The sequence below is a fragment of the Kogia breviceps genome, chromosome 9, assembly GCF_026419965.1.
Source record: "Kogia breviceps isolate mKogBre1 chromosome 9, mKogBre1 haplotype 1, whole genome shotgun sequence".
Classification (NCBI taxonomy): domain Eukaryota; kingdom Metazoa; phylum Chordata; class Mammalia; order Artiodactyla; family Physeteridae; genus Kogia; species Kogia breviceps.
This window is the reverse complement of record NC_081318.1, coordinates 61,112,676-61,128,862: the sequence shown is the minus strand read 5'-3', so window position 1 is coordinate 61,128,862 and position 16,187 is coordinate 61,112,676. Positions and strand designations below refer to the sequence as shown.

Sequence of the window (16,187 nt, the reverse complement as noted above, 5' to 3'; positions counted from 1 at the left end):
CATGTCACTAAACACACCATAATGCCATTTTAAGTGATGTCATAGTATTCAGTTGTGTCACTATGCCAGTTTGCTTCATCAATCTCATTGTTATTTCTGCCTAATAATTCCTTTCTAATCCTGACTCCTCTCATATTATAATATCCGACCCCAACATTTCCTTGAGCTTCATATCCTCAATTGTAAAATGATGATAATAATAATACTTCCTTCAATGAGTGGTTAAATGTATATTATGAAGCTATTATTATGATGATGATTCTATATTACAATTATTGTTATTATTAAATAGAACATCAAACATTACTGTTGGGGAATGGGGCTCTAGATGACTCTGATTTTCTCCTTTTTGCTTATCATAATATAATGTGTAGCATTTAAATGTATTGTGTAATAAGGAAAATTAGTTCATTGGAGTTTTTTGAACAAATTATTCATTTAAATATATAAAGATTAAAATATGCTTTAGTGCTCCTGTCCCACAAGTGGTTTTAACGTTGATCAATAACAGTCACCAGTCCGGAATTAACTCACAGAGTTTTATTTCACTGAGCAATGCTTGTCCTGAGTTGTTTTACCACTTGTCAATATTTCACACTCTCTTACGCAATCAGAAAATGATTCCAAGGACACGTAGCGATGCTTCCCCTTAAATAAATACACAAGAGCTTCCCTCTGATTGCCCTATATTTCTGATACATGTCCTTCTGCTGGAGTGTTAAGGGCACTAGCAATTCGCAGGCAGTCCTTAGATATGCAAGAAAGCGTCTCTTATGTTTGTTATGGGGGTGATGCCATATTATCAGCTCCCTATCTTTCTGTATCATCCTCCAGTGACCTCTGTGAGAATTTGGTTTGGTGTCTTGATTCTAGTGAGACTCAAACACTGCTGCATTTATTCCTGGGCTTTAAATGGGCTGAAATGGTAGTGTGCTGATGTTTTACACAACAAGGAAATAACCAGTGAAATGCATCTTTAAAATAGATTATCCTATTTGTAAAAGGGAATCATAAGCACATATAAACAGAATTGAGCCTTAACTGTTTGGGGGACCAGAATGTAATTGTTTTCTCCATGAATGATCCTGTGCCAAAAGTGTGTGTGAGAGAGAAACTGGGATTACATTTTGGTCATTTTCCTTAAGAAAGAGAGATTTAGTAGTTTTTCTGTTTCAGTATTTATCAGCCAAAAACAGCTTGGAACATATTTCATCTACTAAAAGAAAGGTTGCTGATTTGACATAAATGTTAATGAAAGAATAAGACCCAATTCTCAAGATATTTTTTCTTTTATTTAAAACGTAAACTATCACAACACATTGTACAATAAAATAAAGACCTTAGAATCACATTAAAACTTTTAAAACATCTCTATATAGTCACAAAACGTGAAACATGCTGCAGGGATACAAACACAGTTTGGTACCAAGTCTCAGTACACTTTCACCATGAAAACAAATGGAGAAGCACAGCCTATCTGTGAGTTTCCTATCTTTAGTAGTAGCTGATGTGACTGCTGCCAACAAAGAGAAATGGTTGCTTTCTTTGGAGACTATATCTCTGATAGGCTTTTACAACTTCATTGAATACTGTGCTTTGTGGAGAAATTACCACTGACTTCTACTTCTGAGCGAGTTGTCATATTAGAATTACAACACGCTTTTACAACACATATTGGCACAATATGAAAAATAAATACTTTTTGAGTTTTCAACTCAAAACAAAGATTATTATTAAATAAATAATTATTCCTCATAGCGCATGTCTCATTTTCTCTTGCCTTGGCCATTGACACAAATGAAGCTCAATGAATAATACGTTAGGTAGTTTATTTACGTCTTCTTTCATAATTCTGCATTGCACTCCTTTCATAAGCCACTGAGAACAAAGATAAGGTAAAGGGTTTGTTAAGAAGATTCACTGACACAGTTAAACAGAGTTCAAAGCATACAGAAATTTATTTCAAATTCATAATTACTTTTTTCACTCCATTGAAGTATTTCTAAGAGTCTTATTTGCACATCTTCTAATCGGGCCTCAGTCTTTATCCTGATTGGAAGTGATCTGTCCACAGAATTCTTGGTTATTTTGGTCATCCTCATAGACTTGGTGCCCCCAAAGTGTATTTGCAGGGTATACTGCAACATTGATTCTCCACAGCTTTCTCAAGCAGTGGTGGACACCATGGTGATTTATAGAAAGGACAATGCCTAAAGTAAACAGGAATAGTGGGAGGATGAAAGCAAAACGTGGGACTTTTATTCTAGGACAGAGTCAACCAACTACAGGCCATGGGCCAAATCCAGCCCACCATCTTTTCTTGTAAATAATGTTTTATTGGAACATGGCCACACCCATTAATTTATGTATTGTCTATGCCTACTTTAACATTAAAATGGAAGACCTGAGTAGTTGCTACGGAGACTGCATGACTCACATAGTCTAAAATGTTTACTATCTGGCTCTTTACAGAATAAGTTTGCTGATTTCTGGTATAGGGGTACCTAATGGTGTGAGGGTCTCTTCCTATCTGGATTCCTCCCAGTGATAGATTGTCCTTGAGACTGAAAACAATCTCATTGCCTATAAGTAGGGCAATTGAGCCATCTAAATACAACATAGTTTAACTTACCTCCTAGCACCCTACTGGCCTGTGAAAGATTAATCACTGCTTCCAAAGGTATTTAACATATAGCTAGCAAGTAACTTAAGTACTTTGACCATATGGACTGAAAAAAGTACCAAATTACATTATATTATATTACATTATATTATATTTGTAAATATAATTTCAAAGGGGTCTGCAGCCACAAAAGGGTAAGGATCAGATTGCTGTGATTAAAATACTGAAGTATATATTTTCATCATTTTATCTAATACTTTATACACTTAGATTTACATTGTAGTCAAACTACTGTGCTTTTAAAAATTCACCATGCATGTATAAAATACTGAATTTAAATAGAAATAGTAGAAAGAATTGTGAAAGACATGTAGGAATCATAGGTGCCACTCTAAACAATTTTCTCAGTGGAAGGATTTGTTGAAAGAGTAGGTTGGTAAAGCCTCCAGTGTTATCACTTTCCCCTTTTACCACTGAGCAGGTTCTCATTAGCATCCAAGATTCCCTTAAGTGAGGTTAACAATAAGGAGAATGTTTTATGTCGATCACACACACGCTCCTGGGGTGGAATAGTCTGAGGCCCGATCTTGGCAGTTCTGGAGGAAAGAAACAGTCCATTTCTGACCCTGGTTTGTTTGTAGGAGGAGGAGGATGATTAGCACAAGATCAGTTCCTGACAAGCTTTCAGTAACATAATTTTGTTCCTCAGAGAAGGGAAGTGAATGCAAATGTAAACTAACCAAAGACATTAGTGATTGAGCTGAAATACAGTGTTCTCTTGATTGGAAGCAGTTTCTGACCTGGTCCTTGAACCCTCTAAAACCATATGTAAATGTTTGTGTGTATGAGCTGATAAGGGTTTCTCTGGGAAGACACCTTCTAGATTACTCAGATTGTCAAAGGGGTCTGTGACCACAACAGGGTAAGGATCGGATGGCTGTAGAAGGTGTCTATGATAACCTTGCCTCAACTGATTATATGAAAATGTACCCGATTGGGTATAAATTACATGTTTGCCCATTTTTTCCTTTTATATTTTCTTAACTAAAATGGAGGAGCAAAGATTTAGTCATAAATTGATTCTGATTCATACAGTGATTCTATTTAATATTATCTATAATTATATTAAGTACATTTAATAGCATCTAATTTATTCAAATTGCACATATCTATATTATTTGTAAGGTTAAGCATGTTCTGAAACCTTTTATCAATTCTGAAAATGGAAAGTTATTGACTGGTGTGATTATCAAGAAAACCACAGGTATATAAGGGCTAGTGTACACTTCTGATACAAATAAAGCCACTTCTTTAAAATAAAGTAAAAAAATTAAAAAAAAATAAAGTAACTTCTTTAAAATTTAAACTTGAGATGCCTCCAAATTACTGACGAAGAAATACAAATGTAGTGTCTAAATCTGGAAGGTAGAGAACCAATATAAATACGAAGATACCTTGGATTTTCCTGATGGCGCAGTGGTTAAGAATCCGCCTGACAATACAGGGGACATGGGTTCGATTCCTGTTCCTGATACCACATGCCTCGGAGCAACTAAACCCAAGGGTCGACAAGACTACTGAGCCTGCGCTCTAGAGCCCTCAAGCCACAACCAGTGAAGCCCCGTGCGCCTAGAGCCTGTGCTCTGCAAAAAGAAAAGCCACTGCAATGAGAAGCCTGCGCACCGCAACGAAGAGTAGCCCCTGCTCACCGCAATTAGAAAAAGCCCGCACGCAGCAACGAGGGCCCAATGCAGCCAAAAATAAAATGAAGTAAAAAAAAAATACTAGGATACCTCATTTTTGCATGACTTTTTCAGATTAATTGAGCCAGCATATCTTACTTACAGATTTTCAGGAAACCAGAAATATTCTATATGGATAAGACGGGTGATGATTACTTTCTAATCAATTACATGACTAGTATTTTAATTCTAATTTCACTGAAGGTAAAATAAAGAGAATTTGAATAGCTTTCAAATAGACTACGAACTATAAGGCCTGAATGAGCTTAACAAAATATCAGTTTCTATGAAAATGATACAGGGGTTATTTAACCTTAAAAATACTGTGATGAATGAGTTAAGAAATTACAGTTTTCAGATATATGCATATGGCTTTACATAGAAGATAGAAATTAAAGAAAAGAAAGGAAATATGCAGGCTTTACATTAAGTGAAAGAGTTGTTCAGACTTAAACTGGGTAATGAGGAGAATTATGGCACTCCTTCTCTTTAAGGGTTTTATAGCCAGAACTGATTATAACCCTCTAGGATAATTTGATTGTGTTCCTTTTTGAAGGCATTGGAACAGACTATGTTACTCTCCTAGTCTTAAACATTCATCAGGAGGTTTAGAGTTTGAGCTTCTATAATATCATAAAGAGCAAGTGATTTGTAAAAATGGATTTGTTTATTTTTGTTTATTTATTTTTGTGTTGGAAGACTGTCAGATTTAACCTTTTGTAAGACTTTCCAATTACCTTGGTAACAAGTAAAATTATCAGTCTTATCTCCCCCCTCCCCCATCCCCTTTAGTTCAGTAAGGTTAAATGTGGCTTATTGAACAGATGTAAGGGAAAGGGTATTAGACTAGCCCAAAGATTCAGGTTAGGTAATGATTAAATGTGGCAGACACTGGGAGTTTGAGAAGGATAGATTGATATTGTGGTGATATTAGCTCAATCATCTGTAAATCCATTCTTGGATTTATTTATTGAAATTAGATTTTTCCAACATAAATACTCATTTTAATTTTATTATTCCTGTTTAATAGTTTGAAAAGAATGCCTTAGAGAAAATAGAAGTAGATTTAAGGTACTATTTATTTGCAGTCATGGTTTTATACATACCAGAATTTAAAGTTCTTTTGCCCATTAGTCCAACAAAGGAATCTGTTTTATGCCCTGGAAAAATACATTTAGGGGTATTTTAATATGTATATCTCTGAGGAAATAAACTGTTATAACTAGTACCAAAAAAAAGCAAGCTTCCAAATATATGGCTATATAATAAATATATAATTATTTCAAGTTTTGGTGAGCCTGAAGAAATAAAGATTCCTAGTAAGTCTTATAAATGACACTAAATAAAAATAATACAATGAAAGCACTTTTCTCAATTCTATATCTAAATATTAGCAAGTACACTTTATTCATATTCTATTTTATCTGTTTATATACAATGTTTTAAGTATTGCTATTTGAGCTAGCTTTGATGTTTAGGGAGTCAATTTCACATTTGTGTGACAAAAACATCAAAGCTTATTTCCTAATATTACTGAATATGTTGTATTTCTCAGGAAACTGAAGCTTAGTTAAATCAGATTCCTGTACCTGATGATTATAAACTTCTAAAGTTCACTATCGCTATTTTATTGGATTTTAAAAATATTTATTTTGGAAAAAGTACGTTAGTTTTGACATTAATAAAGTACATTTATTTTCATTACATGGAATTTTGCTATATATATTTCCCTTGGAAGTCAAGTCCTGAGAAAGTAAATATGAATAAGATTTATTTACTTTCAAAGATGAAGCCTTTGGAAAGGATTATTATTTTAACTCTAGTGGGAGGATGTCTCTTGGTTTATACTACATTAGCTAAGATCACGGCTGCTATCTTAGTGTGGCCTCTACTCTGCTTCCAGTGAATCAAAATCCAAGTTGGAGTAACTGAGTGGACCTTGGGATAAGTGAGTGTGATTAAGATGGACCCCTGGTACTTTCTACAACTTTATCTATCTTTACCTTTAGTATGGATTCTCTACTCAGACATTCACTCCATCCTCTTAATTGGCTGCTGGATTACTCTAATAAATGACGTCATCATGGAATCCAGCATACTAAAATGAACTAGGAGATGCCTATAAATGCTTGGATTTTTGTTTTTGCTTTTGTTTTTTTCAGTGGAAGTGGTGGGGTGGGGATGAGGGGAGAGGAATGTGTGATGGATTTTTACCCCTAGGATTGAAATTCTTATCTAAAACTAACAATTTACAGGAGTTAAAGGATTCCTCCCTCCCTCCCTCCCTCCCTCCCTTCCTTCCTTCCTTCCTTCCTTGCTTCCTCTCCTTCCTCTCTTTATTTATTATCTCAGTTTCTATGGGTCAGTAATTCAGCAACAGTTCAACTGGGAGTTAAAGGATTTTTAATATAATGCATCCTTTTGGTAAGTATGATATGTTTAAACAACAGAGCTTTAAACATTCATGTTCTGGATGTAATATGAGTCTGCTCTATTCTTAAATTGTGTTAATTAAAAATATTAAGTTCTACATTACAACAGAAAATACGTTATTATGTAAAGTGGAATTCAATCTAATTTACATTTGCATATGATAAATGTCAAAATAATTTGGAACTTACTTTTATGAGAGAGCTGGCCATGTCCTATAGAAAGAAAAATAAAATTAACAAACACAATAGATTTGTTTTAAAGGAGCGACATTATATCTTTTAAAGAGAATTATAAAATAAATTGATTTTTAAAATAATGCAACATTTTCCATTCATGTACTATCCTGAGGAATATAGCAGAATCATAAATGCTATCCAAATTATTAATAATAAAAACAAAATATTTTAAACAAAAGGAATGTTTTTAAGGAATTTCTGTGGGCCACAGATTCAAACTCAGGTCTGTGAGACTCTTGAGGCCTGAACTGCCCGGCCCCACCTCTCTTGTTTTCTTATAAGAGATACATCTTCAAGGCCGTCAGCTTTGATGCTCAAGAGAGAGAGAGCAAACCCATCTCTTTATTCAACAGTCAACCAAGAATCTGTATTTCAGCCCACAAAAGACATTCTCCATTGTCATACATGTGCAGTCACAAGAGTAAAATAAAGATTTATAGAAATGTTTACCATAAAGAGCCTGTAACAGGGCCACTTGTTTTTCAATTGAGGAATCTGACAAGAAACAAATTGACATTAACTGTTTACACGTTCCACTGATGGTGTGAGAATTCAAGAAAAGGAAACATTTCTATCATGAGACACTGGCAGCTAAATCTAATCTAACACCAGTGGTCTAAAGTCAGTTTTCCACATGGACTGAGAACATTCCGATATCCCCTGGAGGCCCCGTGCCTTCCTGTTCTTTGTCAGTTTGGATCCTTAGTCAAGGAAGCACTTAGCTTAAGGTTGGTTCCTGTTCTTGGTGGTTTGGACCGATCTCTCCCTCCCTCCGTGGCATGTGTGTGTTAGCGAGGTGAGGACCAGAGTCACGCTCCGGGAGATATACCCGTTTTAGGGTGGAAATCTCTGCTCATAGATCAAGAGAGACTGCGTGCTCTGAGCATGAGCTAGGATTCCGGGGTGGGAGTGGCGTGTGGGGGGCGGTGCCCAGAGAGACAGAGAGGGTGATGGCTGCCCATCTCACCAGCATCCCGTTTGCCCATTAATCCGAAGAACTGCTGAGGCTTGGGTCTGCGGGCGATTCTCTGCAGAAGATGCTCAAAGGGCTCGGGCAGCTCCTCCTAGAGGACAGACGCACCGAAAGGGGCGTGTAGGCAACCAGTGCAAGGCGCCGGCAAACTAGAGTCATTCTGGTGGTGCGCTCCAGCCTGGGGCAAACCTTGGCGGTGGGGACAGGGCCAAGCCAGGTTTGGGGAACCAGCTCCGAAGCGAGAGGAGGCCGGGCCTCCTCACACCTGGGCGTTGCCTCTCTCCACCCCTCCCCGCCCAATTCGTGTCCGGCGCCGCTGCCTCCCCGAAGCCTAGCCCTAACCATTTAGCTGGAGGCTCGTCGTCTCCAAGCCCTGCTCGCTTTCACCTCTTTCCTCCCATCCCGGGGAACCTCACTTATCTGCCGCTCAGCTACCGGACTTTGTTCATCTCTAGCTAGGGCTTTGGAGACTTCTCACCGCCCTAAATGCGCACGGGCGTGGGTGGGTGGGGGGGAGGGGCGGAGGGAGGGGAGGGAAGGTGTCAGCCCTTTACAAGCGACTAACAGTGCGCGACTTTCACTGTTCCGGCGGGGCGCGCTCCCTTGCGCGAATGGCCTGCGAGCAATCTAAAGGAAAACTTGCGGCTACGTCTGCAGGTCCGTAAAATAAAAGTCATGGCAGCAAGTTAGCCTTCTACCCACCTGCGACCCTGCAAGCCCCCAGCGCCTCGCCACTCGCCCCTGCTTTTGCCTGCGTCTGGTGCGCACTCCTCTGCCCCTGACCCAGCATTTCCAAATGCCAGGTCCTTGCAGCTGGACCTGAGTCTCTGAAATCCGCGTTACCAGGGTATGAAACCTTGTGAGGTTTCCAGTCTTGTGAGGATTCTGGGATCACCTGGGAGGGTATTATTCCTCCAGAGAGTTCCCGAGACCCGACGATGCAGCCCTCGGGAGGAAACTTGGTTCTTGGATGCAAAATCTCGTGTGGGACCCAGGGGATGGCGTTCCTCTACATCCCTCCCGGCGCGCCTCCACCGCCTCTGGTTGCGGTCCCGGTGTCCGCTAGGGTAACTAGGATGCTATCGCGGGGGGTAAGTGACACCTCCTAAGCCCATGAAGAACGGCGCGGGCCATCCTGGGACCGGGTCTCACCTTGATCTGGTCTCTGTCGGACCAGTCAGACCAATAATTCAGATCATCGTTGGCTCCCATTTCTTCTGCAAACAGTTGAGTGGAGACGAGAAAAAAGACTGCCAAGGCCACGAGGATTTTCATGTCGGATTTCTGGGAAGAGTGGAGAGAAGAGGCAGAGGGGAGAAAAAAATATATATGTATTGGGGGTGTCTATCCAAGAGTTGAGGCAGGAGAATTTTCGATCCCACAACGGAACTCAAGGTCGACTGAAACAAGATAAACCCCCTAAGGGCTAAAGTCCTGTCGGTACCCTTTAGGAAAGAGAATCAAGCCCTAAATCTTCTCAAATCCTGTTCTTCCTAGATCCTAGCTCCCCCAGCCCTCAACCCACCAATCCACACCTTCAAGCCAGGAGGCTCTGCGGGTGGAAGACAAAGAGGGACAAGGCACTTGGGATACCCGTCTCGCCGCCGTCTCCCTGCCGTCTCCCCGCAGTCCCCCCGCTGTCCCTCAGCTGTCTCTCCGCTGTCCCTCGCCGCAGCGGCCCATCCAGCCCTGCTAGACGCCGCCTCGGAGCGCTGCGCGGTGCAGAAAGCCCACCCGGCAGGGCACAGACACTTACTGCGGCTGACCAGCCCTTGGGGTTCCTCGGCGGGTCCGAGTGCTCGCTGGGCGCTTGGCACTCTCTGTCGCAGCAGCTCGCGCTTTTGCCTGTTGGCTGCAGCGCGGGTATTTATCCCAGGTTCGCCGAGCCTCGAGACCCACGTGACACGCTCCCCACGCGACTTTCTGCTCGATATTTAATTAGCCGCCTCCTCTCCTTTCGCTTGCTTCTGATTGAGAGTTTCCGAGACGGCAATCCGTCGGTGCGCATAACATCTGGACCCAGTTGGGTTAGAAATGACGCAATTATAGGAAAATCGAGATCTCGCCATCCAATCCCCAGCGGCCTGTCTTCTTCCGTTTGCAGATCTGACGCCCCCTCCCCTCTTTTTCTTCAGAATGGGGTTCCATGACACCTGAGATTACTCATCAAAATTGAGAAAAGTGACTCAGACTTAGGCAACTTTTAAGTCCCTTGAGAGGGTAATTTGCACTTCCAAGGATGGCCAAATAACTTCGGGTATTAAGATATTGTCAAAAATCAGGCTAAGAAAGGAGAACTTCAAATGGGGGGGGGGTAGGAAGACATTTCCCCCCCTATTTCCATCTGCAGAGTGTCTTAAGTGTTTCTGAGATATATCAATAGCATCTTTCTACGAGCAGAACATCCTTCTCTCAAATTAGCTAGAATACTGGCATTTCTTCAGTAATACGAAAGGATTTTTCAGTCCTGTAGGATTTCAGACGATGGCAGCAGATTTATTTTACGTTTTGGAGATAGGGGAATTTAAACCTGGCATTGCACTTAGAACTTTTATATCAGTGCCATTCTAGGATATCTTTTGTTCCAAGCTAGCAAGCTACATGCTGGAGCAGGGGTACGTTTTCGTTTCTCTCCTACCCTTTCTCACTGAAGACTAAGAAACGCACCAGAGGTGTACAGGATCCTTCCCGGTTGTCACTAAAGGACTCTTAAGATCCTTCATAGATTTCTGCTGTATATGAAAATAAGTGTAGTGAAGATGTTAATTGGGCAGTCATTATCAATACGAAACTATTTGACAAATAACATCTGTATAGATATCACAGCTTTCCATGAGCCCGTGGTTTGCCTTGCAGACTAAATGACTGTTGTACCTGGGGTGTTGTTTTCTCCTCGCTCCTTGGTAAGTACTATGCTTTCCAGTTAATTCTGATGTTCTTAGTATAGTGCATAAAGGAAATAATTTATTGCAATTCATATAAACCAATATTTTTTCTCCTAATATTTGTTGTTCTTTCTTAAATAACCCTGACTTTTGAAATTCCCATGTGTCTGTCTCATTTCTTTAGGCCTAGCCTCACAATGCAAGGCGTTATATTCTTTGTTTTTATAACATTTTTATATGGGAAATTATAAACATATACAAAAGTAGAGAGAATCATCCACTTGAAACAATTTGCAAGTTTCACTTACAAACCCTTCCTATTTTCCCACCACTCAAATTATTTCAAAGCAAATCTCAGACATAATTTCAACTGTAAATATTTCAGCATGTCTATAGAAAGGATAAAAAATAAAAACAGAACCATGCTGTTGTTCCACCTAAAAACAACATAAAATAATTCCTTACATTAATATCCAGTGTTCAAATATTCCTCATTGTTTCATAAGCCCCACCCCATACAGTTTACTAGTTGAAATCAGAATTGTATTGAAGTTCATAAACTGCAATTGGTTTGTATATCTCTTAAATCTTCCCTAATCTATAGTTCTCTCTCTCTCTCCTTATGAATAAAACTGCTCAGTAGACTGTACTATGTTCTGGAGTTTGCTGATTACACCTAGTGGTTTCATTTAACTTGTTCCTCAGTTCTATTTCCGATTACTTGGTAGTTGTATCTAGAAGTTTAATGACATGTTGGTTTGGTTTTTCTGACAAAGTTACTTTGCATGTGTTGTTAGGAAGCACGTGATAGCTGATTGTTTCTCCTTTTGAGACTTAGCAGCTGTTGCTGATCATTTTAGATCCATTAACTTATTCGTACTTTCAAAAGTGTTATTGCGATTTTATCATTTATATTTTTATTTATTAGCTGGCCTATTCCTTCCATATAAAGAGAAAATTTTTTTCTCAACAACTATGTAGTTATTCTAAGACATGGCTAACCTAGGAAAGATGGGATAAGTGCTTGATTAATTCCCTTTACCAATTAAAAAAATGAGTTGGTAAATTAATACATTCAAATATGGTACCCCCCCATTTAGGATTATTATGACTTCATGGATTTAAACACAGTTGAAGTATTTCATTTCTTCAAAGAAAGATAGAATCAGGCCTCCTTCTATTCAGTGCTCAGATTATCCCATTTCTTGGCCAGAAGCAGAAAGGTGACCGGAAAGTGACTTTTCAAATTGACACCTGAGATATCTGATATGCCTTAAATAGGCTTTAAGGGCTTTCTTGATTTCGGTAAGACAAGATATTCTAGGTTTAAGTTGTGTATTTCCTGCTTCAAACCTGCAATTTGCATTTAAGGAGCTCTTGTTTCTTCTGAATTAGAAATGATTATTAGAGACCATAATCTGGGTATTATGGGTGCACACTGCTACAGAGTTCTTCATTGTTTCAAGACTTTTTCAATGAATAGAGCTGAAAATGTGTGTATGTGTGTGTTTAAAATCATGAATATATCGTGGCAACTTTCTGTTCAAATCAGGATACTATAGGGTCTTTCTTTAACCTCTTCTATTTTGCATCTTCTCTTCAATGCCAAAATATCCGTTCCCAGTGACATCAACATTGTTACTCATTTGCTTTATCCCAGTACACAATGCCAACATGATCAACAATATGATTATTAGAGACAGACTAAGGGCTTTTATTTGCATTTTTTAAAATCTTTAAGATATATCACACAAGGTATGTTCAGTCAACTTACTATGTTTTAAAATCATTTAAAAAGTTCTCTATACGGTTATGCTATCAACTATAATACACATAGCTTCATTTGCTCACTTTGCTTTTGAGTTTTAGGAATTGCTTTTATTAGAATTATATAAAACACATAGGTCCAAACTCAAATATTTGAAACATAATGTATTCAAAGAAGTATACTTTCAATCCCTGTCCCACTACCCTCTTCCTTCTAGTAACTATTTCTTTTAGGTTCAGTTTATCCTTTTATTATTATTTTATTTTTGTTGTTATTATATTTTAAGAAAGTATGTATTCATATCCCTCTCCACCTTGTAAAATTCCATACCCAAAGTGGGGCATTTTAGACTAATTTTTTTTCTTAGTTGCTGATGTGGTTTATGAAGTAACAATAAAGACAGCTATTTCACAAATTCTTCCCTGCTAGCTCAATGTAACCAGGTGTATAACTGTTCAGATGCTATATGTTGTAAATATGCCACAGTACATAAAACAAAGGCTGTTTTATAGAATTGAATAATAAACAACAATGAGATAAAAAAATGATCAAAGAATACATTTCCCACTTTTTCCATGTCATTCGTCAATTGCTAACTTAGTGCTCCTAGTAAGGTCATGCACTTACTGACACACTTTCTCCTTGAACATTGCAGGGTTTGGGCTACTTATATTCTTTATTTCTTTTATTTGGGATATTTCTATTGTTTATTTGTTTTGTTTCCCAAAACATCAAATTTATGAAAATATATATATCAGTAAAATACATATGTATGAGAAGTAGAACAGTGAAAAAGTAAATGTTAATAAATCATTTTTTATGTTTGTAAATTAAAAGCATGCAGGACAGCACAAAGAAAAAATACTATCATCTATTTTCTCATAACCCAGAATAAACCACAGTTAACATCTTGATATACTGCCTACAATTTTTAAAGGGAAAAAAAAAACACCTGATTTTTTTCTTTTTGTAAAATAAGACCTACTCTTTATAAAAAATAAAGCAATGCAGAAAAATACAATAATGTATTTTATAAAAAATTACCACAAACTCAGAAATTTCCACCCTTAACATTATTTTGAATATAGTTCTATGCATATTATATGTTGAAGACTATAGCAGTAGTCACAGATAAATAAAAGTTATGAAAGTAGGATGAGATCCTAGGAAGTTTTTTTTTTTTTTTTTTTTTTTTTTTTTGTGGTATGCAGGCCTCTCACTGTTGTGGCCTCTCGCGTTGCGGAGCACAGGCTCCGGACGCCCAGGCTCAGCGGCCATGGCTCACGGGCCCAGCCGCTCCGCGGCATGTGGGATCTTCCCGGACCAGGGCACGAACCCGTGTCCCCTGCATCGGCAGGCAGATTCTCAACCACTGCGCCACCAGGGAAGCCCCCCTAGGAAGTATTTTTAATAAAAGATGGTTGCTTATATTTTATTTGACTTTAGTAGAAGAAAAACAAAATAAAAGTGAAAAATGTTTCTTTACCACAAGATACTTTTTCCATTAAATAACCAATTAATGTTATAAAACAAGATTTGGAGATAAACATTAAGAGGCTAGTATGTAACAGTTTAAAAAATAGATATTTGGAGAGTATCTATTTATCTCCTGTTTTGAAAGATGAGGACATTAGCACTCAAACTTCCTCCCATCTTCCTTACCCCCCACCTCCCAATTTTTGTAGTTATATTATTATTTTAACATTATTCAGGTTTATAACATTCACAATTATTTTTGCTACTGTACTTTAATTAGTTGTCTTCTATTCACTCAATATTTAAACAGATTTATGTTCACCACCAGTTCCTGTAATCTAGCTTTGCCTTTCTCAAGTTTATTTTCAATCATCTTTTATTTGGGTGGATGTTACTGTCAAGCAAATTTTTCTTCCTCGAGAAGAAATCATACATATTGCATTCCCTGAGTTCTTTCGTGCTAGTGAATGTCTCTCAGTTGTTCCTATGCTTGAATGACATCTTAAGTAGTTATAATATTTAAAAATTAAATTTCATTTTTCTCAGCCCTTTATGGACACTGCTTCATTGTCTTGCAGAATTGAGTGTTGTGGAGAATTCTGAGGTGGGATAGTTTTTCTCCCTGCTTGGATGTGATTTGCTGTTTTGCTTCAATATCTGAGGAATTCTTTCTTTATCCTTGATGTTCAATATTTCAGTTAGGATATGTCTTGTTGGGCATCTCACATCTAATTTTCTTAGCATGTCATGACTGTTTTTGTTTTGCAGATAATTCTCTCTCTTCATTTTGGGGAAATTCTACTGTATTATATCTTTGTGAATATATCTTTTAAATGGAAATTCCACTTCAAAATATTATGGTCTTTTTCTTTGGATCTTAATATATTTTATTATATATATATATATATATATATATATATATATATACTATTGTAATATCTAATGTCTATAATATTCTACCAAGTTGCTTTAATTCTTTGCCCTTTTCATCCACATTCACTTAGATTATCTTACCTTTTCCTCTTTGTGTAGTAATTGACTTTTGTGTCAGTAATTCACCTTGCTGTATCTAAATTACTTACTATTTCCATAATCATGTTGCATAGTCCCCAATTTTTCCATGTAGATTAGTAATTTCCTTTTTCATATCATTTAATTGCTTTATTATTTTATTGGTATAATTTTATTTTATTGAACTTATGTTCTTATTAAGATGTTCTTGGTGTGAAGTAATTGAGGGAGTTTCCTTCTGTTTCCTGAGTTATGTTTCCTTAAAGTTCAGTGGTAAAATGCATGAGTTTTGAGCAAGTGCTACCAATTAATATAGGCTTAGCCACTTGCTAGCCATGTACTCTCTGCCTCAATTTTCTAATCCATCAAATGGGGTAGTAAATAGTACTTACCTCATAAGATTGCTGTGGGGGTGAAATGAGTAAATACATGTAAAGTGTAAAGAACAGTGCTTAGCACATGCAATGAACATTTAAGTATTGTTATTCTAGGTGGCTCTCTCTGTGTGTGTGTGTGTGTGTGTGTGTGTATGGTTAATTTTATGTGTCAACTTGGCTAGGCCATGTTGCCTAGTTATTTGGTCAAACACCATTCTAGATGTTGCCATGAAGGTATTTTTTTTTTTAAGATGTGATTAATATTTGAATCAGTAGACTTTGGGTAAAGCCATTATTCTACATTATATGGGTGGGCTTCATCCAATAAGTTGAAGGTTTTAAGAGAAAAAGACTGAGGTTCCCTAAGGAAGAAGGAATTCTGCCTCCAGACTGCCTTTGGACTCAAGACATCAACTTCTTGCTGAATTTCCAGCCTGCCAGGCTGCCCTGGGGATTTCAGATTTGCCAGCGCCCATAACTGTGTGAGCTAATTCCTTAAATCCTTTAACTGATTCCTTAAAAAACCAATCTCTCCCTCTCTTTCCTTCTCCACACACATGCACACATACACACATACACATCCTATTGGTTCTGTTTCTCCGGAGAATCCTGAACAGTGTGTAATATATTTGCACAGTTTCTGGACCATTCTCTCCATCTAAA

General features: G+C 37.9%; 1 protein-coding gene across 3 annotated transcripts; it reads right to left on the bottom strand.

The window, feature by feature from the left end:
- Positions 1 to 1,270: 1,270 nt before the first annotated feature.
- TAC1 (tachykinin precursor 1) lies at positions 1,271 to 10,022 on the bottom strand. Of its 3 annotated transcripts, none has more exons than XM_059074749.2 (7): positions 9,764 to 10,022; positions 9,160 to 9,291; positions 8,002 to 8,098; positions 7,485 to 7,529; positions 6,987 to 7,010; positions 5,472 to 5,525; positions 1,271 to 1,878 (listed from the first exon to the last, which is right to left on the bottom strand). In XM_059074749.2, exons 2-7 carry the CDS (start codon positions 9,280 to 9,282, stop codon positions 1,829 to 1,831), a joined length of 393 nt encoding a protein of 130 aa, XP_058930732.1. In that variant the 5' UTR covers positions 9,283 to 9,291; positions 9,764 to 10,022; the 3' UTR covers positions 1,271 to 1,828. The 3 variants fall into 3 exon arrangements, with proteins under 3 accessions (XP_058930732.1, XP_066897782.1, XP_066897783.1); XM_067041681.1 differs by having other exon boundaries at positions 9,601 to 9,850; XM_067041682.1 differs by lacking the exon at positions 5,472 to 5,525.
- Between the last annotated feature and the right edge of the window lie 6,165 nt (positions 10,023 to 16,187).